At 39.7% G+C, this 27,804-nt stretch overlaps 1 protein-coding gene across 1 annotated transcript; it reads right to left on the bottom strand.

Moving 5' to 3' along the window:
* Nucleotides 1-88: 88 nt before the first annotated feature.
* smad6b (SMAD family member 6b) lies at nt 89-27,804 on the bottom strand. The gene is made up of 4 exons (XM_067390326.1): nt 26,325-27,804; nt 23,572-23,628; nt 22,341-22,418; nt 89-1,009 (listed from the first exon to the last, which is right to left on the bottom strand). The coding sequence occupies exons 1-4, from the start codon at nt 27,127-27,129 to the stop codon at nt 468-470; spliced, it is 1,482 nt and encodes a 493-aa protein (XP_067246427.1). The 5' UTR covers nt 27,130-27,804; the 3' UTR covers nt 89-467.

Here is a 27,804-nt window from a genome sequence, read left to right as displayed (position 1 = left end):
ATGTAAAAACAATCATTTAGAATCAAGGATTGTTTATGGGTGAAAAAATCATAAGTGAGAGACAAAAAGCAAAACAATATTATGCGAATACTTTATTATCAATGTGTGAATGGTGTTAGCTTTTCATCTGGATATTAATAGTATATGAAAACTATACACCAAAACCAGGCTCTTCCTATTTTTGCTGTATAATTTTTCAAATTGGTATTGAAAGATTCTGTATCTTTATAGATATTTATATATATAATATATAAGCCAAAGTGCATTTCCCGTTTTTTCCTCTTGTCCATGTACACATTGCACCATACATAAATAATTACATCGTAAAAATGACTCCAGTATTTACAAGTATAATATATATTTCATATAATATATAAAACTTTATATTAAATCTAAGTAGATGATATTTGGGATAGTTTGTGGAGTCCGAAAGTCTCTCAACACGATCGAGTCCATGTGTGTATGTGTTATCTGTGGTTGTTGAGGAGGATCTCGAGCCAGCACGGGCAGGAAGTGATGAACTGACGGGAGTAACAAGGGCCCCAGCCCTTCGCAAAGCTGATGCGCACACTGTTCGGGTCATACGGTCCATCTAGCAGCTCGGACTCGGCCCCCTGCCTGAGCATGGATGAGCGTTCGTAGTCGAACACTTTGATGGAGTAACCAGGCATCACCTTGCGCACCACCAAACTACGGCTCCCCGGTACGTCCAGGGTAGGCGAGTTGACGAAGATGGGGTGCTGGCTGCGGTTGTAGGCCCAGACTCCGTCCGGCTCTTTGCTGAGGAGCAAGCCGTATCCGATCTTGCCGCGCGTCCGTTGCACGGTGCTGCTGCGCTGGTCCAGGCTCAGCTGGCCGAGGCAGAAGCCCGTGCCTTGAGGTAGGTCATAGAAAATGCTGACAGCTGGCTGGTACACCGTATAGAGGCGGCCCACCCGCGTCCGATGCTCCCAGTAAGCCACGTTACACCAATGACTCTGCTTGGGGGCATCAGGTGACAGACTGGCATCTGAAACAAGAAAAGAGAATGGGTCTGTCATTAAGTTTTTCCATGACATTATACTGCAAACAAAATGAAAACATTTGCTGGCCAGAAAGATTGTTAGAGAAGTGGAGTGGAATGCTGCACTGTTGTGTATTGCCTCAAGAGGGCACTACTTCAAAACGTACTTCATTAAAGTTATTTACTCATATGTTGTTTGCAAAAGAAAAGCTGAAGGTGAGAAAAAAGGTCCCAAAGCAGGTACAAAAAATATTATTTGACATTAAAAATTCCGATTGAATCTTATACTCTCCAAAAAAGAAAAAAGGCTTACTCACAATTCACACTTTATACAGAACAACCAAAACCATCCAAACCAGCTCATTTGATTCACTTCCATGGCTTGAGAGTTTGTTTGTGGATTGCATATATGTTGCCAAACCCAGAGTGACTTACAACTCCCTGAATACGTGTCTATCTCAGCCACACACACACTTAAACGCTTCCACGCGGCACACATCGTGTATATTTCTGCCCGCTCTTTCTTGATCCGGGGTGAAAGTATTTGTGGGGATAAGGGGGGGATGTGGAAAAGCTGTGAGCTCATGTCCGGCAACAACTCCCTCCCCCGTCTCTATTCTCTTCCACATTCCTGTGGGTGGGTGATGGTGGTGACGGCTTGGATGGAAAGGGAGCGTCTCCTCCCTGCCAGCTCACGCTGCGGGCCTGGGGACAGCTTTCAGCTCCCAGACAACTTAGAGCAAGTCTGTGACCTCCTGACCCCTCAGGCTTCACGCTATCAGCTCAGATTAACTTGCACATTGAGTGATGCCATTATTTTGCTCCTTAGAGGCTATTGGCAGGAGATTTTAAGGGCCAGGTCTATGGTTCCTTTTCATTCACTTGCTGTGACTCCCAGGGGTGAACAAATGCCCAGGTCATTAAAGGAATAGTTCACTCATGTCGTTCTAAACCTGCATGCTGTAAGTTTCAGAATCTTTATGCGACAGTTCACAGTGACCAAGGTTGTCATGTTCCAAAAAGGACATCAAACACTAAAAAAAATCAGAAAATTACACTATAGTTCTATAGAACCCTATGGATTCTTGACTCCAATTTTTAAGAACGCTTTATGTACTCTAATATATAAAGTGCCTGACAGAACCCTTTAAGGTTCTATATTGAATTTTGAAACCATACGATATTAGTCATGCTTCAAAATTTCAACAACCAAAAAAATTTGGTAGAAACAGGAAATCTAAATAGTTTTGGATGGCCGAAATCAGTGACGTTTTTTCACTGTGTCAGTGTCTACTTTCTGCACAAATGTGGATAAACAAGTAAACTTCATTGTACCAAATTAGCCAAATTTAATCACCAAAACTTTATTATTTTCTGCATTATTAGCTGCTGGTTAGATGTCAATAAGCCCAAACCTTGTTTCTTGTGTGCCTGAAGACCAAATGAAGAGCCTGAATAAGTGAATAATGACTTAAAGTCTGTTCCTCAAATAGAGCTTTTGTATGGCTTTTGAAGACTTTTTTGAAGAATATACTGTAAAAGTCCAATGGACTATCTGTAGGGTCAATATAAATGTATTCAGTTGTTGTATGGAGAAAAGGGTGTTCTGTTGAAAAACAACATAACAGCATATGAGTTTGAAACTACATGAAGGTGAATAAATGAGAGAACATTTATTGTTGGGTAAACTATCCCTTTAACTAGTGCCAAGATCTGATGTAGTAGAGGACCAATAATTGACCCATAAATCAAATACGACAAACAATATAAGCACACACACATGCATACATACAGTGAACAAACCTACAAATTAAATGTTTGGATATGTGGAATCCGGACTGACTTCTCTTTACACACACTCTTTACTGAAATGGCCCCCTCGCACTGGGCCCCTACGTGTTAAAATTACAGAATTCCTTACATCCTTTGAGCTTGCAAGGTGGTTTTTCTGCCTTAATGGTTTAATGAAACCATTGCACTGGCCTTTACATCCTTTAGTCACAATATTGTGACTAAATCATAATAATCGTGCAGATTTTTCTTCACAAAGAATCTATGTGAAATCAGTAGCTCTATGTTAAGCTAACGGAAAAGATACAGGAAGACATGCTTCCAGCTATGCAGCCTAATGAGGACTGAATTCGAACTTATTCCTAAATGCATGAGATGCAAAAATGAAACAATGCAGAAGGAATTGTGTCTAACGCAGAAGTGCTGTGATATGATTAATGCCCCCCTGTTTTAATGTGAGCGAGAGGGAAAGAGATACAGAAAGGGGGTGGTTGAGTCTGCATTGCCTGCTTTGTGGGTTTAAACAGAGGTGCAAAGATTAAAGGTTAATAATCTATTTAATGTTTAGCTTGGGAGCGAACAATGCTCAGCCCAGAGACCGGCCCTTTTCCTGAGGGTGTTGTGCATGTGTGTTCATGTGTTTTAAGTATATTAGAGCTGAAGAGAATATCAGCCAATGTTTGTGTTTGAGAGAGGAGTGTGTGTTTTGGCTGTTCTCGCCTGAGCGGTGCCGTGTGAGTGTGTGTCAGTGAGAAAGGAGACGGGGAAGGAAGAGAAAAAATCGGGCAAACTCATTAGAATCTTAGAACTCAAAACCAATCAGTACCATCTCTTTGTTTTTCAGATTTGCTCTTCCTTAAACACTCCCTGCCTGAAATATCTGCAACAAATTACCTACCAGTGTCCATACCAGCTTAAAGGGATAGTTCAGCCAAAAATGAAAATTCTGTTTACCCCCATGTTGTTCCAAACCCATAAGATTTTCATTCATCTTTGGAACATAAATAAAGATATTTTTAATACAATCTGAGCAATTTCTGTCCCTCCATTGACAGCTATGCATCTATCACCTCGACTCTTCAAAAAGTTCAAAAAGAGATTGTAAATCTAATCCAACTGAATCGAGCAGTTTAGTCCAAATCTGAACAGACACTATCACTTTATATGATGAACTGATTAAATTTACACTTTTATTCATATATAAACAGTGATCAGCAAACATAAACAGAAGCTCAACCATATACGCTTGATGTGCGAGACCAAACCTCTTGCGGAAGCTCAAACATGCTGCATAACACACGAGAATGAACCTCATTGGTTCTTGCGGAAGCTCGAACGTGCTGCGTAACACACAAGAATGAACCTCATTGGTTCTTGTTGAAGTCAAAACATGCTGCTTAACACGAGAATGAACCTCATTGGCTCTTTCAGAAGCCCAAAGTGCTGTGTAACACACGAGAATGAAAATAATGGGTTCTTGCGGAAGCTCAAACGTGCTGCATAACACGAGAATGAACCTCATTGGTTCTTGTGGAAGCTAAAAATGTGATGCGTAACACGAGAATGAACCTCATTGGTTCTTGCGGAAGCTCAAAATGTGCTGCGTAACACGAGAATGAACCTCATTGGCTCTTTCAGAAGCCCAAACGTGCTGCGTAACACGAGAATGAACGTCATTGGTTCTTGCGGAAGCTCAAACGTGCTGCGTAACACGCGAGAATGAACCTCATTGGTTCTTATGGAAGCTCAAAACGTGTAGCGTAACACACAAGAATGAACCTCATTGGTTCTTGTGGAAGCTCAAACGTACTGCGTAACACTAAAGAATGAAACTCATTGGTTCTTGCGGAAGCCCAAACGTGCTGCGTAACACGAGAATGAACCTCATTGGCTCTTTCGGAAACCCAAACGTTCTGCGTAACACGAGAATGAACCTCATTGGCTCTTTCGGAAACCCAAACGTTCTGCGTAACACGAGAATGAAGTTGTTTATTTTTGAATTACATTTTTTAACTCAACTGCCATTTTTAGTATAAATTAAAAGGGTCATTTATTTGCATATTTCATCTCAAGAAACAAATTCATCCCTTGACAGAAAGTTAAATGATTGCACCGTGTGATAATGTTTTTGTGTGCGTGCATGTATTCAGGTAGAAGCTGGAAAATGCACATCAGCAAGCGCACAACAAGCAGGATACAATAGTTCCTGTCTCCCCTTCCCTGGAGGCCTCACTCATGAGTCAGTGAAGAGCCTCTGACAAGCCGCCAGAGCTGGAAATACAGTCTTACTCAGACCAGGAAAGACAGACAGACGGACGGCACCATGGCTCTAATCGCAGCCAATGACGGTACTTTAGTATAATAAACCTCATTTAGACTGCATCAACTGCAGAGAGTAGGTGTTAGTTCAAAGGCGGTGGACATCTCAACTCATGTACCTTAATGACTCAGCAACGGTTTAGTTAACAACACTTAAGCGCTGTGGACCCATCAGTTTGAGTACAGATAATAATGGTAGACTAAATGCTAGCTTAAGTGAAAACACCTCAGAACTCTTCAGTTTTTCTCTCTCTTTCGACGCACGCGCACTTCACTAGGGGTGGAAGACAAAAGCTGGGAGCAATTACGCCGCTCTGCGTTCATTTAACCCCAGCACCTTTCAACAGCTCGGTTTACCCATTAGAAAGGTAGAGTGTGTTATTATTGTTATTATATTCTCAAAACTGTCTCCACCAGTGTCAATCTCTTAGGAGACACACGCTGTCATCGGCTCCGAGGGGACGGCGGCGTCTGACCCCCTTCCCGAGCTCAGCTGGAACGACTGAAAAACACAAAGATTCACAAACATGCTGTCAATGCTGTCCGTGTGCTGTAACACATGAAAACTACACGGTTGAAAACAATCAGCGACTACTTCTAGTGACAGTTCAAGAGTGTGTATAATTCTGCACACAGCCCACAGGTGCAAAATTTGTCAAAAACGCAACAACAGTTGCTTGGGGAAAAGATTATATTAGAGTAGTAAATCGCTCAAAGGAAAGCAAACATGTCCAGCTGAGATCAAACAACAGCGAGGGCCTTGTTGACTTACAAAGCAAGAGCTTAAGAAGGCTGTGAGACTAAAGGTTACTTTGTCAGAAGGCTAAAGTCTTCTATTTAGTCTCCATTTTGTTTTCAGACAAATACCAGCCCTTGAAATGAACAAAACACGCACACACGCTCAGCTAGACAGCCACAAAGGTATTTCCTTTGAAATTCAGAGCTTGTACATAATGCTCTGGTGGACGTGCTACTCGAACAGTAAGGTAAACATGCAATTCACAGTCCGTTCCCAGGCTAGATGGCCACATTCGCATTAAAGAAAAAAACAATCTGTGTTGGAATGGGCGATATTGTGGTATATACGGTGTGCGGCTATCAGTGGGCAGGACTGTTTTACGATTTTTACATGTGCAACAAGGAAACGTGGAGTAATGCAAAAATACAGAGTGGGATGTGTCCCAGACAAGTCAAGGCGATGAACAACTTGTTAATAAGGGGTGTTGTTAAGCACAATGTTAGGCGGAGTTTAGTTGTTTACGGTTGCCAGGCAACTGATGTGTACAGTATATGAACAAATTTACAATGACTTTGAACATGGCTAAATATTGGTTTTATAATATATTTTTAGGTCCTGTTCCTCAAAATGTTAAGCTGTTATGGCAGACTTCATTCATTTGAAATTAATAATCTTATATAAATATAAATAAATGTACTAAATACTTCTATATATGCTTCAATTCAAAAGTTTGGGGTGAGAATTTTATTTATTTATTTATTTTTTTCCAGCAAGGACACATTTCATTGATCAAAAGTGACGGTAAAGACATTTATAACTTTACAAATATTTTTTATTAAAAGTAAATGCTGCCCCTGTGAACTTTCTATTCAGCAAAAAATTCAAAAAATGTATCATGGTTCCCACAAAAATATTAAGCAGCCCAACTGTTTTCAACATTGATAATAATAAGAAATGTTTCTTGAGCAGCAAATCAGCATATTAGAATGATTTCTGAAGGATCATGTGATTCTGAAGACTGGAGTAATGATGCTGAAAATTCAGCTTTGCCATCATATGAATAAATTTCATTATAAAATACATTAACATAGAAAACAGTTATTTTAAATTGTAATAATATTTCACAATATTACTGTTTTTACAGAAATGTATCAAATAAATGCAGCCTGGTTAAGCACAAAAGATTATTTCAAAAACCAAAAAACTTAGAGAATTATTTTTATATTTTAAAAATATAATAATAATAATAATATATATAATATATATAAAAGTATATTAAATAATTAAATGTGCTATGGTCAAACTAGATGGTAGGTGATTGGTGAACAAGTAGTAGAGACTGCAAAACTTTCATGTATTCGCCCCATTGCGTTTAGACCTTAGGCGGCGTATTATAAGCAAAGTCAATGGAATGGAATAAGCAAAGGAATGGTAGAATATGAATTATGCATGAAAAATGTGGACCATACATTGATCATATTGTATTTCAAACAATGTCTCGTGTTACATTTTTACAGATGCACAGAAGCGAGACTCCATGTGAGGTGGAACGACTAAAAGAAAAAGGCTGAAAAAGAGATTTGGAGAATCTGCTTGCACACACACACCCCACCCTCCACACCACACCAAAAAAAAAATTCATTTGGGGTGAGTTGGAGGTAATTAACTCTAAATACACAAAAGGGGGTTGATTTCAATGGTGATACTATGTGATTATCCACTAATGCTTTTAAAAACACCATGCAGGGAGGAGAAAAGGCAAGAAAAGAACCGCCTCGGGGTAAACACACGTCCATAGAGCTCTGGGCAGATCCAGAGCGAGAGAAAGATTGAGAGGAAAAACAGCAGCTTGTCATCTCTTCCCACCAAACTACAGGCCCACATCCCTGTCTTTTTCATCCCCTCTAATCCAGGGAATTCTGAAAAGATGAACTCATTCCTCCACAGCACTCCTGCCAGACCCTTTAACCAGAGAGGGAAAGAGACAGGACAGAGAGAGAGAGAGAGAGACACTGTTGCTTTGGAAATAATGTGATCCTAACATTCATGGCAGCGAAGCTTTCTTGAATTGAACTGAACTGAGAGCGAATGAGAGAGAGAGAGAGAGAGAGAGAGAGAGAGATGGAGAGGGAGGGAATGGAGGGGGAGTCTGAGTCTCTTATCCTGTGCCAAGGATTAGATTCCCTCCAGCTATTAGACTGTACCACTGCGCTGACAGGCGGAGGGGGAGGAAGACAGAGAGTGTTTATGTGAGCAGGAGAAACAGAACAGTGAAGTTTTATGGTGGACAGAATTCATCTTTTGACGCCACTCTTGACAGGCCTGGGCATTCTTCTTCTCACTGGGGTCAGAGAGGGAAGCTGGAATTACAGTTGCCTGGACCAGGGGAAAAAGTGAAACATAACAAACAATGCCGGCATACTTCCCTCCCTCTCGCCTCTCTTTGGTACGGCTCTGATTTTTTAGACAACTATCACTACAGGGCGACTTACAACACACTAACGGGCCACATTTAGGCTGGCGTCTGTGCTATCTCTGCCATCAAAGACTGCTTTATCAGCCAGACGCACTAACTGGGGCGGCACTCTCACACAGATCTCTTTCTCTTTGACCCGTTCTCCTTTTCTTCCCTTCACTTCATTAATTTTAGAGTTTTTACTATTTTCTCAGGCTCCTTGTTTCCATTGCTGGGCTGTAAAGCGGTGAGATGACATATCTAAAAAAGGCAGAAGCAAAATCAATGCAGAGGGAATAACTTTCTATTCCATTTCTGTGATTAAAGATCACAGAAAAACAAAAAATGAAAGGAGAACAAAATGACAGTTTTGGGGATGCTTTGTGGTCATCTGCATGCAAGTGCTAATTTAACATTTAGTAGATATACATATTTAAAATACTTAAAACAAGCTGTTTTCCTTCCAGGAAAACAGACCAAAAATACTAACTCATTTTGCACTACACAGACCTTTGTCCAATCAAATGCTCTCTAGAATGACAATGTCCTTTCCTTTATTACCACCTGCAACCACCATCAGTGAGCAAAATCATGGTTCATGACTGTGACATAACTAAAGCTAATTGGCTGACTTAAAAAATATGATATGTCCCACCCCAACTTCCTGTTTAAACAGGAAATACATCAACATAGGAATGAAAACTGTGCTTGTCGAGCCATTTCACAGGTTCTGTAATTGTGACGAAGAGGCATATATATATATATATATATATATATATATATATATATATATATATATATATATATATATATATATATATATATATATATATATATAATATATATGCATACATTATTATATTATATTATATTAACCTTTTTATTGATTCCCCCTTTTTATGGAATCGATAGTGAAAAAAAAGAAAAAAAATTCACATAGGGCTGCAGCTTAATATATTTTATATTAAAATTTTGACACATTCTTTGTTCAGATCAAATGCAAAAAATAAATAAATAATAATAAAAAAAATCCCGCTGCAAATAGACTGGCATCAGGACAAGACATAAATGAAATGCTGTAATCAACATTTTTCATGATTCATTGCAGAAACCATAATTATTATTCTTTATTCGATAACTTGTGCAGCCCTATAATTAGGCTAAGGAAGGGCTATGCAATCTCAATCTGTTTTGCATTTCTCAAAATGCAAATAAACAGAATTCACAGCCTAGAATTACAGACTGCAAGCGGATTTCATTGCAGATGGCGAGCATATATTTTAATCCCTTCGCTATGGCTCTATAGTGTTAATGACGACTTGGTCAAATGTGCCCAAGATTCACACCTCAGACCCATATAAAGCAGAGCTTAGCTAGTCAGATTCACTGACAGTCGTTGCTGCCCTGCCTCTCCGGATTCCTTAACACTCACTAGTGTTGACATTTTAACACATGGGCCATCTGAGCCCAGAGCAACAAATGAACGAATATGCGGTCTCCCCAGGTCAGATTGCTGGGCCTCGGCAATGATTTCCACAGCCGAGTCAAACGGTGCGAAGACCCACAGATCTGTGTACTGATCTCCACGGGTGAGACTTAGCCAGAAGGACTAGGGGATCCAAACTGAATTCCTTTACCATGAGAACAGACGGGGCAGTGTGAAGGACAAACTCCCAGAAATACAGACCTTCTACAGCTCGCTCACAACATCGTACTGCTGCTGCTTCTATAGGGGAGCATGGGATAGATTATTGGTTTGTGTTTGTATGTGAATGTTTACCACTTTCTAGATGCAATAAAACAGATTAACGGTGATTGTGCACAATATCTAATCCATGATTATATGCATTACTTAGGCCATAAAGATCTGATGAACAATGAAACCCTTACTCATCTGTCATTTAGTCAAAACACTTTATCCAAAGCAAATTACAGTATACGTATTAAGGGGACACTCTGAAAACTCTCTCAAACAGGTTCCGGAGCCATCCTTATTTTTAATCAAGGAAAACAGATATGAAAATACAGATCATCTATTATTTAAGAGATTATGATCTATTAAGTGTAGCTTATCAGAAAACCAGAGTTTGATTACCGCAAATATTCCTGTCATAAAAGATATTTGCCGTACATTAATGTAAAATGGGCTCTGGCAGCTGAATGATACACAGCAGGTACGGTTTCAGAGCATGGAGCCAGGCCAGTGGTTGAGACAGTTCTTGATCTCAGGTTAATTTAGGGTGAAAGCTGTGTATTTGGATACAGCTCATCTGCAAGGTGATGGACACATACTCAGCTCAGATGATGGCGTGCTATTGATCGGCCCAATGGATCACAAACACTCAAGTGAATACATCCTGACAGCCGTGCCGTCTTCGCCTTCTGTTTCAGTCACAAAAGCTTGAAGCCACGCACATGCGGGGTAGCTATACAGCTGCTTCCTAAAACAAAGCAAACTGTTTATGTTCCCCTATTAAAAATGCACAAGCGAGCGCTTCTAATAGCTTGTAAGGTATCAGGCCTATCAGCATGAATGGAGAGACAGTTTAAGGCTCTAGGGCTTGGTGATATATACTGAATATTTGCAATATATTCTCAATTATTTCAATTATTTTAATAAATTGACAATTTAATGTACGTTTCCTAAAAAATTAAATATAAATAAATATTGGTGTTTATCACCATGTGCTGTTACATAAGTGCATATAAATTAAAATGATTTAATTATAGTCACTTTTTTATTTAGAAAAAACTGTAAAACAAAAAAAAATGTTCTTTAAGAAATACTGATTAATGTACAGCATTGAATATCATAAAAAGGAGAATTATTGAGATTGTAAAAAAATTTTTTACCCAGTTCTAGAAGGCCTACATTAAAAGCCTGTCAGGTAGGGCAAGACAAAGCAAGACGGACAAAGAATCTGAGAGACTTGAAATAGCTAAGCACCAGTGACATAGCCTTGAGGCACACCAGTACCATATACTTTAATAGACACTCCCCCCAGACATGTTTAACTCAAAACAGGGGGGTTGTCAAACATCCTGGTACTACCGGTACCAAAAAAAAAAAAAAAAAAAAGAGTTGACAGTACCAGCGTACCAGGTATATTTGTTCCCTGCTGATACACACTGCTTTTAAACGCTCTCGTTCGTGTTTGTTTGACCGCAAACCAAAGGTTTCTATTTACAGCAGATTTTTACAAGCGCTGAGCATTGTAGCCAATCACAATCATATCTATTGAGCATGTGAACTCAATGGCCTATCAGTTAGTCACAATGCACTTACCGCTGAAAACGCACAAGGTTTTGTTTTGTTCAACACGATTACTCATTCACAATCTGAATACAAGTTTAGTTTTTCAAGCTGCTAAGTACACTGCAAAGTTTCTGGATTGACAACCATATTTAAATGCGCGACTGAATCGGAAACTGTGATGATTGACAACGGACAAGAACCTCAAAATACCACTAAAATCCAAGAAATACCCCACAATAAGCAGAAGTAAATAGGCTTGTTTGCTGTGGGCTTTCAAAGTCCTCAATAAGGGCCACTGAGGTATGGCATGAACTCCCCATTGAGGGCTGTAACTGAATTTAGAAAGAGAGACCAAACTCTGGACACAGAGTGCAGATCAACTTAGTGTTCCTCTTGCTCTCTGGTGCTCACAAATCCTGTTTTATGTCTCTGAGGGAGTCTTTTGTTCCACGCTTAGATTGACCAACAGGGCAAACTAAAACAGGTACAGTGTGCTTCGTCATACCACTAATTACATCAGAGAATGTGCTGTGGCTAAGTGAGTGAAAGAGTGAGTGATTGCAGTTTGATCGCCAGGCCTGACTCTCTCTGTCTCTCTTGCTATATCTCTATCTCTCTTTCCCTTATCTGTTTTGCAGTCATTAGCTTGAGGATCAAGGACTCTTAAATGTTAAGAAAAGCAGATGGCTCCTTCTAGTCACAATAGCTGTGTACTATTTGGTGAAAGATTTTGTAAGAGTGTAAGAGTAAAAAAATTGTATGTCAGTGGCAAATGAATTCAATTATTGAATTATTCATATCGAATACTTGTAATATATTTTATTTAAATGTGTATATATACATTTTTAATAAATGAATTTCTGTGAGAGTAGAAGTCCCCCTTTTTGACATGCATATCCTGCTCGGTTAGTCTGAATAATATTTCCATAATTTTGAGCAGCAAACACAAGGGGAAAAAACAACTCTCCTTGTGGAGTTCTGGAAAAATCCGAAAATATGCCAGTGCCAATATGAGTTAGCCTGACAAGTGTGCACTGCCTTCAACCCTTTTGATTGTAGCACCCGTTTCTAAAACAAGAGAACATCATCATTGCTTGGCCAAACTTGTGGAAAGAAAGAAAGGAAGAAACAGAAAAACTGAGAAATGAAACTTTAAAAAGTCAGAAAACTCATTGTGCAAATGCACTGTGACAAATGTATCCAGTGTGAGAATAACATTACGTCAGATAATTACTCACACTGTATCTACAAGACATACACAAAACTGAAAGGAATAGTTCACCTAAAAATCACAAAGAAAGAATGACGGTGAGTAAATTTGAGTGAACTAATCATTTAAAGACTGTGCCCCATACACCATGCCTCTTTCTCCATGCACACTCTGTGTTTCTCTCTTAATGAAGGTTAACGTGAGGATGTTGGACTCCATGGGCCCCTGCAGTTAATCCACACAGTGCATTCTGCAGGCAAGAGGAATGCGTTGGCTCTCCCAGTTTTAAAAATACTGGCTGCCATAGGTCCCCGCACAACTGTCAATGTTCCTCTGGGGAGGAAGGGGGGAAAACATTCTTCACTTTATTTTAGCTAGGCAATCAAACCGCAGGCCTAAATCACCGCTTGTTCGCCAGTGCCAGGCTCGGGAATTTATAATTCCCGGGAATCCGAAACTGCTTGGAAAATAAAAATGGCCTTTGCATCTACTACTGCCACCATTTTTGCCCGCTCTCCTCTGGGCGCGGGCCAGCCGAGGCCGAAAGCAAAAGCTTTTTACGGTGACGGTCGCTCAACGGAGTATTGTTCCCCCTTCCGCAGCCTTGAGAAGAGGCTCTCTAAAACACTAAACTAACAGTTGGACATTCCATACATTTTTAATGGCATGGCTGCCTCTTTATTTGTTTCCCTAACCCCGTGGCCCGGACTGAATGAATGGCTCTATTGGAGGAGGCAGGCAGGCTCAGCGGCGTGCAGGGTGGAGGGAGAGGAGAGATGGGCTGACCCAGCCTTCCCAGAACGCATTGCAGGACTCATTCCCTCATTCATTACTGGGTGGGGGTGGGGCCATTGCGGAAATGATTACCTGTACAAAAAAAAAATCAATTTCTGTTCTGCATTTTTACACAAGCTCTACATAGGTGTGTCGGTTAAAATGGACAGACACATTGGTCATATGTTGGATGATAAATAAGTATGCTTCATGTCACTGTATTAGCCTGATATTGATTTTTGTGTAATATGTGACTGATATCACAACAATACTATAGACAGTCTGAGTTCTTTTGGTGAAAAAAATTCTGCTTTTCAATACTGCTTCACATCTTGAAATATTTTTAGCGGTCAATCAAAGTGGATAAAAAAAAATCATCTCTAATCATCCAACTCCAATTGACCCTTCGCAAAGACCCGTCCCCCTTAGTTACTGCTGCTTTGTCCGACAAGCCATGGCGCTGTCATTCCACACAGAGTGAAAAATACATCGCGGAGCAAAGAGGACACTGACAACACGTCGACAGACAAGACAGAGCAGGTTACTTATGATATTAAACAAAGTCCCAGCTTTCAAATTGTGTAATTTTTTTAAGGAATTCGAACAATAAAAACTGTTTTGACTCGTGACCATGGTCGTGACAGAACGCTCAAGTGCCTCAGCTCAAGCGGCTCGTGAACCGATCATCTCCTCCTACAAGTTAATTAATAGCATTAATTATAACAGGCATAGCATAAAATAGCATAAAAACAAGGAATGTTGTTTCAAACGCAGAAAGATGTCAGTACACACCATTTTTCAAGTTCAAGTCCAACGAGGTTAATCTTCTAACTTCTCACTGCTTGGGATACAATGGCGGATTCGGCGTTATGACTGGTTAGATCACTTGTCAATCAAACTAGAGAAGACCAAGTTGCTTGTGCACATACATGTAAACCTACTGACAAAAACTCAATACAATCTCAATGAGACATAAATAACATGATGACAAACAAATATGCATGTCATTTTTGGAATCTGTTGGATACAATAGATGTGGGTGAATAACTCTGCTATCTGCAATTGGCTGAGGAGCATTTGTTTGTGTTGTTTATGTGTGTTATGTAAGGGGAGGAGGAAGTCGGTCATTCAGGACAGGAACACACGTTCAAGGAGAGCTGTATGGTATAGCCATGATGGCACGGAACTGCATACTGTGGCAAAATAAAAAACATAACAACTTGAAATCAAAGGAATGCCACACAGACACATGTATTCTCACACACGTATCCTAACTCAGTGGCTGCTGGACTTCTCTTCAACATTCCTCAGCTTCCCCCTGCCGTCAAAGGGGTAGTTGAGCAGCCACTGCACTACAAAACCCAGGCAAGCTTTTTAAAACAGGATGTTTGGCTGAGGCCTCCTTCCCCTCAAATAAACAATCCGCAGAACCTGATTTTCTGGAGGCAGGGTGGAAGTACTCCAGTCACATTATTTCCACATCCCGTATCCTGGAGCACTTGGGGCCCTGGGGGAGTGTGGGCAGGCTCTGGGGCTGCGGTGGAAACCTGAGGCCCCGTGCCAGGCAACGGGAATAGGGAAGAGGGAGAAAAAAGATAAAAGGAGGGAAAGAGCGAGAGGGGGAGAGATACCAAGGCTCGCCGAGGTGAGGGAATATGAGGGGGGAGGGCAAATGGGTGGCCCAGCACTGTCCACCCCACCATGGCTCATTTTTCATTGGCATAGTAACACCGTGACAGAGGCAGGGCAGGGAGTGCAAGTGTGGGACTGTTCTGTCTTTCTGTAATATGGACTGGCATGGGTTTTTAGGAAAAAGAGTGGAAAAGGATAGCTCAAACTGAAACAGTCCCAATGAAGAACTGTTTTGACACTTAAAAGTTATACAACTCATCGTTCGTAGTTCTGTAAATGACATAATACAACTGATGTCACTCCCATGATCCTAGTTTACCTCAGCGACGGAATAAATACAGTGCAGTTAAAGTCTTCAGATTCAGAAAGGTCTATAATCTCTCACAATCACCGGTTTAAAGGAAAACTTGTCAATTTAAATCACCCTCTTTTTTTCTCTATTTTCAGTTTTCATTTTATTTATAGTATATATTTTTAGTAAATTGGTTATGTGCATTTTGTCATTTTTATCAAGTCTTGTTTTTTAGAAATATTTCTAAAGTTTAAGATTTAAATTTGAGAAAGCAAGATTAATTTTAATGTCAAATTGTTGCACGAGCAATCATTTGGCTTCAGAATACTGGGGCAATTTTTATGGTACTTTCACAATACTTTTTTGGTGCTTGATAGTCACTGTATGTTCTCATTAAATAGAAAAGAGCAGCGTAAACATTCTTTTAAAGGATGACAGAACTTTCATTTTTGGGTGAATTAGCCCAAACCCTAATCTGAAAGATTTAGGCATTGACAATTAAAAGAATTTGAAACCCAGTGTAGATATTTTCAGGCATCTGCAAGCCAGCTAATAAGTTGAATAGTAGACATCACATGCCTTTTTAAGGCTGTTCAAAATCTATGGATGCAATCAAATCAGTGGTAATCAGCACGCCGTCACATGCTTCGATTACTTTGTTTAATTGTTGTTCTTCCAGATGCCCTTTTCATGCACTGTCGAAATGAGGTCAGGTCAGACCTAGACAGACTGGCATGTGTGTAGTGCTGCCAGTTTATCAACAAAAAAGAAAAAAAAGAAAAGGTCTGTTTTGTGATTCTCTGAGAGGGAAAGTATGTGATTATGCTTGTGTCAGACTATCAGTCAAAACAAAACACATACTGGCCTGTAAAATGGCACTTTTACGAAAACAAAGACAAGAAGTTGTATTATCTGATACTGTCTATATCTGATACTGTAATCAACCATGTGCAAGCAATGCTACCTGTTCCTCTCAGTTCAGAACTTTAATACTTCATGGTGCAAATATCACTCTCTGAATAGGCCCACATTGCCACTCTTGATATGAAAAATGGAACTGTACTTTGGGACATTACTTGAGGGCCGTAACCACCATAGACATTGAGGGGGACAAGTACCCCCAATAATTAGAAATGGCCAAATTCTCCCGACCCATATATTTCGTATTATTGATGCTGCTCTGCTGTACAAAAAAAGTTTTAAAAGTTAAATTTTTAGGCCGGTCTGCCTCAGCGGTCTAACAACACTTATTACTGTCAGAATGAGTGAGCTGGCCAATCAAATCAAAGAAGGCGGGGCTTACTGCTCACAGAAGACGTGTGCGAATTCAAATGCAACGTGATTTTTAAAAAGAAAGCGTCGCATTTCTTTAAAATGCCCCAGAAGAGCCAGAATAGATCCAGAATAGATCCAAAATGGACAACAACACCAGCAGTAACACTCTGTTGATGGGGGGAAAGAAAAGGTCCCACTGGCTTTAGTTTTCAGTCACAATGCTGATCAGTTTTGTAAAGTCCAGTACAGTTGAATGAGGCTGTCACTGCTTTCCATTTTAAGACATACAGCACCGATAGACCTCACTTAGGGACGCCAGCCAGGCTGTGGTCTACTCCCCAAAAACAGTGAGGGCAGTGTAAACATCACAAAGCACCAAGAGTGAACCCAGAGTAAAATTACAGAACACCAAACCAATCCTCTATACCTGACTGAGCCTTTCCTCCTCCTCAGGCCAGAACGGCTCTTCATAAACCTACCCCTACACAGCCATCCGACCGCCTTTCCTACATTCCCAAGAAAAAATAAACACAGCATACAAAACATAATGACACCACAGGGTTCTTCAGAGGGATGTGGGGTCTCTCCTGCAGCGATGACACAACTACAGTAAGTTCTCGCCATGATTGTGACGTGATTGTATGAAAGTATGTGCATGAAAACTATTGGATTTGCTTCCTTTCACAAATTCCAGCGGGTTTATTAGGGTGCATCTCTCAGCTGTAGAACATCTATGACTGGTCTGAGAATGATTTGTAAACAGCCACTGGTCATCACAGAGACTGATAATCATTGGGAAAACAATTCTACCGCTCTGCAGCAGGAATGTGCGTCATCCAGAATTCCTTTTTTAAATCCCAATTCAATTGCTGAATTACTAAGAAATAGAACTGCTCTCAGAAATTAAAGTAAATTCATTGAAATTCAAAGAAATTCATTAAACTGCATGTAATTTTTAACAAGAAAAGAAAAGTTTTTCAGATAGATGGGTCATTGATGAATAAGGTTTTTAAAAGTGTAAAAAAACATAAATGGAGATATAATTAATTTTAAATATTTATTAAGTGTTAACAATGTGGTTTATGTGTTTTTTATAATCAATTAACACTGCTTTTGTCATTTTTTACAAGATGGACAAAATTTGTCAAAATTTCGGTTTTACCGATATTTTCAAACAATGCTAACAGGCTGATATCTAGCTAGCTAGCGAAAGGACAATCAAAAAATTTATATTTAGTACAAGTTTTTAACATTTTACAACATTTTCCATGTTTTATAGCGGTTGTACCGAATTACCTGATGTTTCGGGACATGCGTATGAGCAAGTGAAAACATGAATTCTTCAAATAGTTAAAAGAGAGTTACTTTGCTTCACGACCATGTGGTCCTTTGCAGGTGTCTGAATGATGTCACATCCTGTCACATGATATTGACCGCATGACTTGATCCAAAATGGTCTTGGTTACTCTGAATGACATCAATGAAATTCATTTTTCTGGACATTCTTTCTCATATCAAAGCAATGACTTCTACACATAATTTGAATACCATTTTGCTCTATGTTAATATATGATGTTATAAAATCATGGCAGAATAAAAAAATATATACATTTATTACATTTTAAGATATTTTAATCACAAATGAAATGGCTGCATTGGCCTTTGGACGTTTAAACCGAATGACCTTTTGACACTTCAAAATCTTTAAAATACCTTTATATGCAGCAAAATATAATTAAAACCTTTTGGATTCAATATAAGAGATGTAGAGTTGTACTACTATAATTAATAACTTTCATTTTATGAACCAGTATATAAAATCTAGAATACAATTATCTGTTTTAAATTTGTATGAACTTCTATTTAAAATACAATGAAACATCCAGTAAGTATATCCAATTCCATTCAAATAACAACGCATGAATCGTGACAAAATTGTACCCATTATTATGATCATGCTGACATTCTCAGTCAGCATCAGAAGCACTGAGTACGAGGAGACCACCTCCTTATACAGGGACTTGTGAACCACAAAGATCACAAAAACCCCAATACAGAGAGGAAACACAAACTCACATGCATGCAGTTATACAGGAAGCAATGAGACCTACTTCAAAGAACATAATTCTGATCTCCACACGGCCACAACAAGGAGTGAGGAAACAGGTGGGCTGCATTACAACTCAGTCACAGCTACAGAATGTGACTGGAAACACACACACATATTTTTACAGACACACGTGTAGCACATCACGACCACATGTTTCGACGGCCATGCTTTGAAAACATAGTGAACACTTAATCAATAGCTGTGCGTTGACACAGTGTAGACATCAACTGACAAACACAGTTGCTTTTAAACGAGAAACTGCGGGTGAAACGGCGAGCTCTAGACATCCAGATACAAACAACACAAACAGACAGAGATGTACCCAAACACACAGGAGCGCAGACAACACAGACACCAACACAAACATGCAGAAATATTCACACGGATTCCAGGACGCGCAAGAAAAAGAAAAAAACAGCCGTGCACAAACACGCAAAATGCTACATTTATGCAGGAAAGTTTACAGAAACCCCTAACGCAGTGCTTTTCAAACAAACTCATTGAGGCAGCAAGACATCAAAGATCTACTACATAAATAGCCTCAGATCTCAAGCGTCCACACACTGTCTTTCAAACCAAGACACCAAATTCTCTAAAATCTTGCCCTTGGGCGGCGGGGAGTTTTCATCAGACTCGTTGAGATGTGTTCTGTTGCTATTGTCAGACAGAGTGGATGAGTGTTCAGAGCAGAAGTTAAACTCGCCCAGGGGGCTGTGATCGGCTCCCCTCCCACCTTCGGCCCCCCTGGCCTCACTTTTAAGAGCTTTACTAGTTCCTGCATGTGGGTGGGTTGGGATAAGGGACTCAGAGTGGGTGGACGGCCATATGCATGAACGCTTTTAGATTTTAGATCATACAGTTTCCTTTCTTTGTAGCATAAAGGAAAGGGATGAACTTCTATAGGTCACCCTCTCCTAATTTACATACCTTATGTTTTTTAATTTGGAGAGGGTCACCTATGGAAATTTATCTACTGGTGTTTTTGTAAAACTGTCAATTCAATGCTTCACACCAAATTACTATTAGCTGTACTGAAAAAGACATGCATATGCGTTTTAGTCGATCGGATCACAAGTGAATGATGCTAAATACAGGTGTAAACGGGGTCTAAAAAGTTTTGAGCTTAGCCACTTTTGACCGTTTCCAGAGGTAGATGAAAATGCATTCAACCAGATTGCTTTCGTAGTGTAGATGCTCATGTGGTGAAATGCATTCGAACAGCCACAAAAGACCAGCTACTCTCCGCCTACTGACTTAATTCGTAAACATTGTGGAATGAGCGCTAGCCAGACGGGATTTAAATTTGTCGGCTGAAGACCCAATTTTGGTTTGAAGATGAAAAACATACCAAGCGCAATGTTTTTGCAACAATTCCTGATTTATCACCGCGTTCGTCGTGGTCTTTGCGGATATTAGAGCAGAAGCTAAAGCTGCTGTTCTACGTGTGTTTTTCCTTCGTCTCCGGTCGCGTTCATATGTAAATTGCGCAAGCTAATTTTTTGTCCATTAGATCGAAAGATCTGAAAAAGCCCATACATTTACCCACCCATAGAACCTTCCCGTCGGAAAAAATCAGGACAGAAGTGGTCAAAAGTAGACAAAAGAGATGGATTAACACTCCAGGTGTAAACAGGAAATGTATCTCCCTTGTCTACTTGTGATCTGATAAACCAAAATGCATCTTAATACCAGGTGTAAACAGGACCTATGATGTGTTTTGCATTCTTAACTAAAAAGATTTCCTTGTACAGATACACCGGTATTAATATTCTTAAATTTCTATTTATTTCTAATATTAAAATTCTATACAATTTTGTCTTTAAAAATTACATAAAAAATGTAGACATTATTATAATGCACAGTAGAAAAATTTATATTAATTTCCCTAAAGATTGCATCTAACAATGTTACTAAATCTTTTTAAAGGTTAAGTGAGCGTTACACGATGGCAAAAGTAAAGACCCGTTTACACCAAGAACGATGACTATTAAGGTAACTATAACGATAACTATACTAGCGTCCATTATTTATTATAAGCTATGCTGCAGTTTTGTCATCTGCCGCTTTAAATGCTCAAGCTCTGATTGGCTGTCAATGTTTTTAGCATTCAAAAAAAAGAAAGTGATTCCAACAATATTGTTTCTCATTTAAATGTAAAAATAGGGGAAATGAGCATGCATAATTAAATATTAAATATCGGCAAAAAACTCAAAAATTGTCAGATTTGTTCTTGTTAAGTCAGTATAGGACAATAATAAACATATCTAGTTAAAAAAGATCCTGCATGCAAGTTAAAAAGGCCTTACTATGTAGCTACAAAGCAAATCATAGTTCACACAGACCCAATCCAGAGCAGAAAAAAAAATAAAAAATCTCCGCAAGCATTTGAAACATCATTTGTTTGCACAAGGAGTGTCGCCAGCCTGTGAAGTGGTGGTGACATGGTGCATGAAGCCACAAGCTCAGGTAGCTCCTTCTGGGAAAGGGGGCAGATTGACCCGCTCTCTTTGAATGCTATTTCTAGCACTGCAAAACAAGGACTTAGCCTTTCTGTCTCTGCGGCCATGATCCTCCACGTACACTGTACGGTTCCAGTTTTATGAGAGAAGCATGTTGATTTCGTTCCATAAGAGGGGAGTGTTTCATCTCAAACCATGACACAAAACTGTTTCTCCTCTTTTCTCTCAGTGTGGCCCTTTCATAGGAACGGAAAAAAAGCCCACACCGGTCAAGATAGAGCCATAAAGGCTGATACGTGTGTGCGTGTTCCGATACGCGCCGCTGTGTGCAGAGCGTATAACGTGACTCGGTGTGCTCGAGTGTGTGTGTGTCCCTGCGAGCTTGGATCTTATTACAGTTTGATCCCACTCAAATATTTCTGAAAGAAAACAGAGGAGGGGAGGCAGGCTCTATAGCCAGCCAACACGGCCCACTGAACCTCTGCTGGGCTCACAATGAGAGCTTTATCTCCACCGCACTCTCTCCACTCCTAATGGCCTTTAATGAGGAGGAGCAAAGCACAACATAAAAACCAAATTACCTGCAAAGTTTGCTCATTTATTCAAACACACTCCATGGGAACCCGCAGAACTTAGGACAGCGGAAGGTATGCCTTGATGTTTTCTTTGCATTTTAGACTTTTACTGAGCACTTTAACCCTTCCTGGCCATGCAAACGAATGCAAACTTTGTCTACGCAATACTGCTGCCCGACTTTGAGATTTGTATTACAAAAAAAGGAGACTAAAAGGGAAAACACCCTCTGTATGCTCACTGCTCTCTCTTGCAGAGAGGGGGAAAAAAGTAAATATCTGGTGCAAGGTCACCATCACAGGCACGTAGCCTTTGTTTGAACAAAGATGTTACCACATGAGCTCTCCGGGACTGGAAAAAACAGCAACAAGTCTGACAATGGTATCACAGACCATGCTGACAGAACAACACTACATTTCAGAGCCAAAATATTTTTAAATAAGAAAACTCACCTGAGAATTCCCCTTGGGTGACGTTAGGCGAGCTGGCAGCCTCCGTTTCAGTGTAAGACAGTGTGGAATCTGACAGATCTGAGGAGATAAAGGATCTGGTTAGAGTTGGTTAGTTAATTAGAAATTTCAAAAATCATTTTTCATTTGATTAGGAATGTTAAAAGAACTGGTAACAAGCAACATGGCATTGCTTTATTTTAAATTAATATTTAATATTATATAAATGCAATAGCATTTAAAATATTGGGGTCAGTATGATATTTTTTTTTATTATGCATTTTATTATTCATATTATGCATTATGCATATTACACATTTTATTATGCATTAAATGTATCAAAAGTGCCAGTAAATACATTTAGAATTTTACAAATTATTTGTATTTCAAATAAATGCTTCATTACAGAATCCTGAAAAATCATAAAAACAGAAATCTGTCTTTCTAATTATAATAATATTTCACAATATTGCTGTTTTTACTGTATTTTTCATTAAATAAATGCAGCTTTGGTGACTTCAAAAACATGAATAAATCATACCGAACCCAAACTTTTTGAAGCATTTTACATAAAGGAGTGTGTTCACTAGCATATTAGTTATTGCTTTGCTATTGAGTATCGTGGAATTTCATTGGTATTGGTGTAAACATTAGAAATATGTGTCAAGAAGCTGCTCTCTAAGATGCTGATCTCCAAAAAACGCAATCACAATTAACAAGCCGAGCTGCAAACCACCAAAGCATCAGTTCCAGATGGTACCCTCTCTCCACCCCACCTCTTGTCAACAGTGTGCCCGACGTTGAGCTATGGCACTGAGAGGATATCCCAGCCCAGTGCCAGGCCCCAGCATCCCTCACAACAGACAGGGCCGAGCCCAGGCCGGCTCCAGATTGGCATGCTGAAAATGGGCCTGCCGGATACTGGCTGCAGCCTCCGCTGGCTCTCAGTTGGTCACTGTGCCTAATTGCCACCATTAAAATTCTTCACGTTGTTCTACTTTTTGCTTCCCCTTTGGCTCTCCGTAAAGCCCAGGGATTCAACCAGTGGATGACAACTGATGGCACTGACTTATTTTGGCTAGGTTATTTTGTTACACAGATTACTTTATTAAATTGGTCAGTAAATGATCTGCCATCATCTGTTCCCTCAGAATGTGCATGTACATGATCATTTACAACAACAACTTACATAAATACATATTTAATCAGCAATTAGAGTGTGCGTGAAACTTACCCAGTGGCTTGTGTTCTTCGCTGGGGGAAAGTCTTGAGTATGGAGGAGGGGGTGACTCTGAAATATGACAAGAGTATGATTACAATTGGAATTGAAAAACATGGAGGAACTTAAATTGAGATATATGACTTAATCCTGACAGACAAGGTTGAGTCTATGACTCACAAAAAGAGCAATATATTAAATGACAAAACACAATGTAGACAATATGGAATCTTTTCTACAGCTCTAGAAAATGTATGTACAAGTCCATATGGAATCTGCATACACAAAACTGCACAGAAAGCATTTCTGCAGAATTAAAACATCTACACATCCCCTGCTCGCATACAAAATTATTAAATATTTTTACTAATTTTATAATTCTTTGAGATATCAATGAGTGTACTACTCTTATTCATATTATTATTATTCATGTTTTACCATGTTTAACTCCCCAGAATCACACCGATTTCCACCAAAATCAGAGCAGATACTATTATTCATGTTGGTGTTGCATATTATACATCAACATTTTGCAACATATATTACAACTGAAAAACATCAATCACAAATGCACAAACTTAATATATAGCAGCTCAGTTTAACTCATTCTCTGGTGAGTATACTCTTACCACTGTTTTTGTTTTTTTAATTATTATAATTATTATTTAAATAAATGATTAAAATAGACAAACACCTCGGATAAAAAACATTTATCGCTGAATTTGGATAGGCCTATAAACAAAATGATTGTAAGCACACACACAACAATAATGTAAAATAATATATTATAGGCCTATATATACAAATATTTCATTAATTTGATTGTTTTTGAGGCAAATATGACCTTAAGCTGAATAAACCACTGCCTGTTTTTAGGTGATTCACCATTTAATGGTATGGACATCATTCAGAGGATTTTTCCATTTAAGATTAATACAAAAACTACTTGTTTAAGCAGGTAATTAAGTTTTTCATCTTTTCAATGCTCAAAAACTCATCTAGTAACAAAGAAAACCACTAAAAGTTTGACGGCACAAAGGAAAAAAAGTCTCTGGACAAGTAATGACCTCGCCTTTTGGTACTAGTGGGGGAAAAAGAAAAGCATAATGTGGACTGTCTCTTTAAGAGTGGCGGCAGTAATTGCCAGGATCCTAAACTCAGTCACTCAGATACACAGCGAGTCAGTCTGGCGCCAGTTGTATGCAAACTGTATATTACCGCCACTCCTTCACCTAAATAGCATGAGGGGTCCTCCTTAGGAAAAAAAACGACTTTTAAAGCGCAACTTGAAACTGATATCATTTCAAAGTGATCAAGTCTTCACAAAAAAATGGAAATGTAAATACTGACAAAAGCTACAACAAAGCAAAATTAAAGTATTTTTCCGCTAAAAATTGATAAACAAATCCTGTAAATTCTTTGTAGCCCTTGCTAAGTACATTGAAATGTTTGCTTAAACACTGTTTTATGTGATAAATGTGCTCACAGGCACAGGGCAACAACTGAACAATAGGATTTCTCTCTTTAACGTCGTCTGTGAAAATTAACCTTGAAAAAAACCCGTCAGAACCATTGATAGAGTTTGAAGATTGAGAGGGCTCTGTTGTTCAATCGCATGAAAGAAATACCATCTTCATGGGGACACGCATGAGCGCCTGTGAGCTATGTGTGTCTACAGAGAGAACAGAGGGCAGAGAGAGGGGCTGCTGTCTCCCTCAAGCGTCTCTGCTCTGAGAAACTCCAATAAAACGCTGAGCAAAGAGTGTAATTGTCAGTTTGAAGCCTTTGATTAAAAATTATCTCTTAATAAGTGAAGATTTATTATGGAAAAACTGACTTATATGTTGCCAAGTGCCTCAGGTTCCCAATGGTAACCTCACAAGATGTCAATCTATACAGTCAATGAATGCAATTCTAACTGCTCTAATGTTATCCCATGAATCTGTGGGATTTTAAAGCATGTGAAGAGCAGTTTATCTCTAAACGAGATTTGGTTGAGACTAAATATTTCACAGTAACATCTAAAATGTAGAAATGAACAAGTATTGGTGATTATGAGCCTTGTGAGAGGAAATAATCCAGCAGTTGACTAAACTATAGCCTATTATTGCTAAACGACTTAAGGAACTGGTGAATGTTTTTAAGCTGAACCGCTTGGTCTTAGATTTAAGATCTTTTAGGCCACACAGCCAGTGTTTACATGAGATCAGACTGAAAAAACTACTCTTCTATTCCAGGCAACTATTTGGAGAATACATTAGGCTAGGCTACCAACTAACCAGCAGAAAATTAATAAACCAAGTAGCCTAATTTAATCAAGGATAAGTTTACAAATTCAGTATCTTCAATTCAATTAAGACATTTAAAAAACGACATGCATTTTGTATAATTAATTACCCCAATGTTTGTATTTTACTCCCGCCAATTTAGCTAGTCAGTTTCCTAAAACAGTATACAGTACAGAGCTGGTCAATACTGAATATTTAAAGCACTAAAACATAATTGTTTACATTTTACTAAGAAGAGCAGTCTATTTTTTCCACTGAAAAGCAAAGCTAAATTCTTCTTTGCTACTGCACTCATTTTTATCAATGGCATTCTGTAGTATATGAATCACTGTAACAACACAGCTTCAATGCAACTGTTGAGGGAACCCTGAGGAAAGACCTTCGGCATAACAGCAGGTGTAAAACAAAGTCTAATAATGAGACAATATAGTCAGTTTAAGGTTTAGACACAGGCTAATCGTCAGTGGGATCTTCGCTTACCTGGCCCACAGAGTCGGCTGTAATGATATGGATTGCAGCACACTACCGGACCGTCCTGAGCTCCGAAGCTCTTGCACTCACAGAGCGCTTTAAGCTGGGCCGTGTGCTGCAGGTCTGACCACCGATAAAGCTTACAGATGAGCAGCTGTGGAGGAGCCATGTGGCCGCCTAACCGCAGCTCGGTCCGCGATACCATCACGCAGTCGCTCGGCATCCCTCCTTTGGACTCCACGGCTTCCAACAAAGTATCCAAGGTTTTCTCCTTTAGCCTTTTTAATAGCGAATAGGTGGCGGTCTTGAGCTCCTGCTCCATGACGGAGCGAGGTTTCGTCTCCTGGCTCTCAAGAGGACCGGGGTCCCGAGAAGAACCAATGTTCCTCAGCACGAACTGGCACGAGCCAGGCTCCGGGCTTCTAGATCCAGAATGATGGTCCCGATCTTTAAATAAACAGCAAGTGACTGTTCTACAATCGCTGTCCTGCACAGACCGAGGGCTTCCCACCGTACACACCGTACCCCCATCTTGGTCCAAAACGCCCCCTGAGGTGCCACCACTACCACCACCACCACCACCGCTGCTCTCAGTGGGATTCCTCGTACACACTTCCCCATAGTCCACGCCAGGCGACCCGCTCGGGGTCATCGGTCTGAACTCCGTCTTGGGAATTTTCTCTGGGTTGGTGCCAAGCAGATCGTCTCGAGACCCCTCGCCGCTTTTGCCATATCCATCGCCCCCCTCTTTATCTGGAATCAAACGGCTTCTCCAGAGTCGCCGCACAAGACCTGAGCGTTTCGTCCTGAACATACGACAACTTGAAACTCTAGATGAGTTATTTACGTTCAGATCGTAGCGATTTAAAACTATTTCTGAGCTCGTGCAACATTAATGTTGGCCGAATGCCGTGCAGCGCGTGCACAGCCGAGCACCATATATTGGTGGCAAAACCACAACATTAGTTTTGAAGGCACAATGTTATATTGCATTAAAAACAGAAAATGTCAAACAACCGCAAGGCTACACAGAAACGCATTCATCTTAGAAGAACGCTGTCAGTAGCCTACATGTGAAGAACGTTTGGAAAGTTTTTAGATTTTAAACGCACAACGGGTTTTAACTACATCAAATGCATTTGTTGTAAAACAAAAAAAAAATTAAAATAAAAAATAATAAAAAACACGCAAAAAGCTACACTGGTCGCGCGCTCTCAAATGTTCTCGGACTTTGAAACACGTTCAAATCCACTCTACAACAGCGGGTCTGGTGACATGAATGAAGCTGCTCCTCGGCGAATTAAATCCACAGACAATTCCTCACAGAATTCACTATTCCGGTTGTTTTCCACTATTCCAGCGCACTCTATTTTGCGATCCAAAAATATCCTTGTGCGCGCGCCGGGGCCAGAAAAGGAACAATCCGTGGACTTATAGTGTGCTTCTGGTTCCGTGTTCAGACCTGGTCAAACTGCAACCCAGATCTCTC

This window comes from Chanodichthys erythropterus, chromosome 7 (genome assembly GCF_024489055.1).
Source record: "Chanodichthys erythropterus isolate Z2021 chromosome 7, ASM2448905v1, whole genome shotgun sequence".
NCBI lineage: Eukaryota > Metazoa > Chordata > Actinopteri > Cypriniformes > Xenocyprididae > Chanodichthys > Chanodichthys erythropterus.
Note: the sequence above shows the minus strand (reverse complement) of the source record. Positions and strands in the feature narration are given on the sequence as shown.

Coding starts and splice junctions, on each gene's coding strand:
- smad6b (XM_067390326.1), bottom strand. CDS start 27,129: ATGTTCAGGACGAAACGCTCAGGTCTTGTGCGGCGACTCTGGAGAAGC. Junction 23,629..26,324: donor CAGCCGACTCTGTGGGCCAG/GTAAGCGAAGAT, acceptor GTCATATTTCAG/AGTCACCCCCTCCTCCATAC. Junction 22,419..23,571: donor CGAAGAACACAAGCCACTGG/GTAAGTTTCACG, acceptor TTATCTCCTCAG/ATCTGTCAGATTCCACACTG.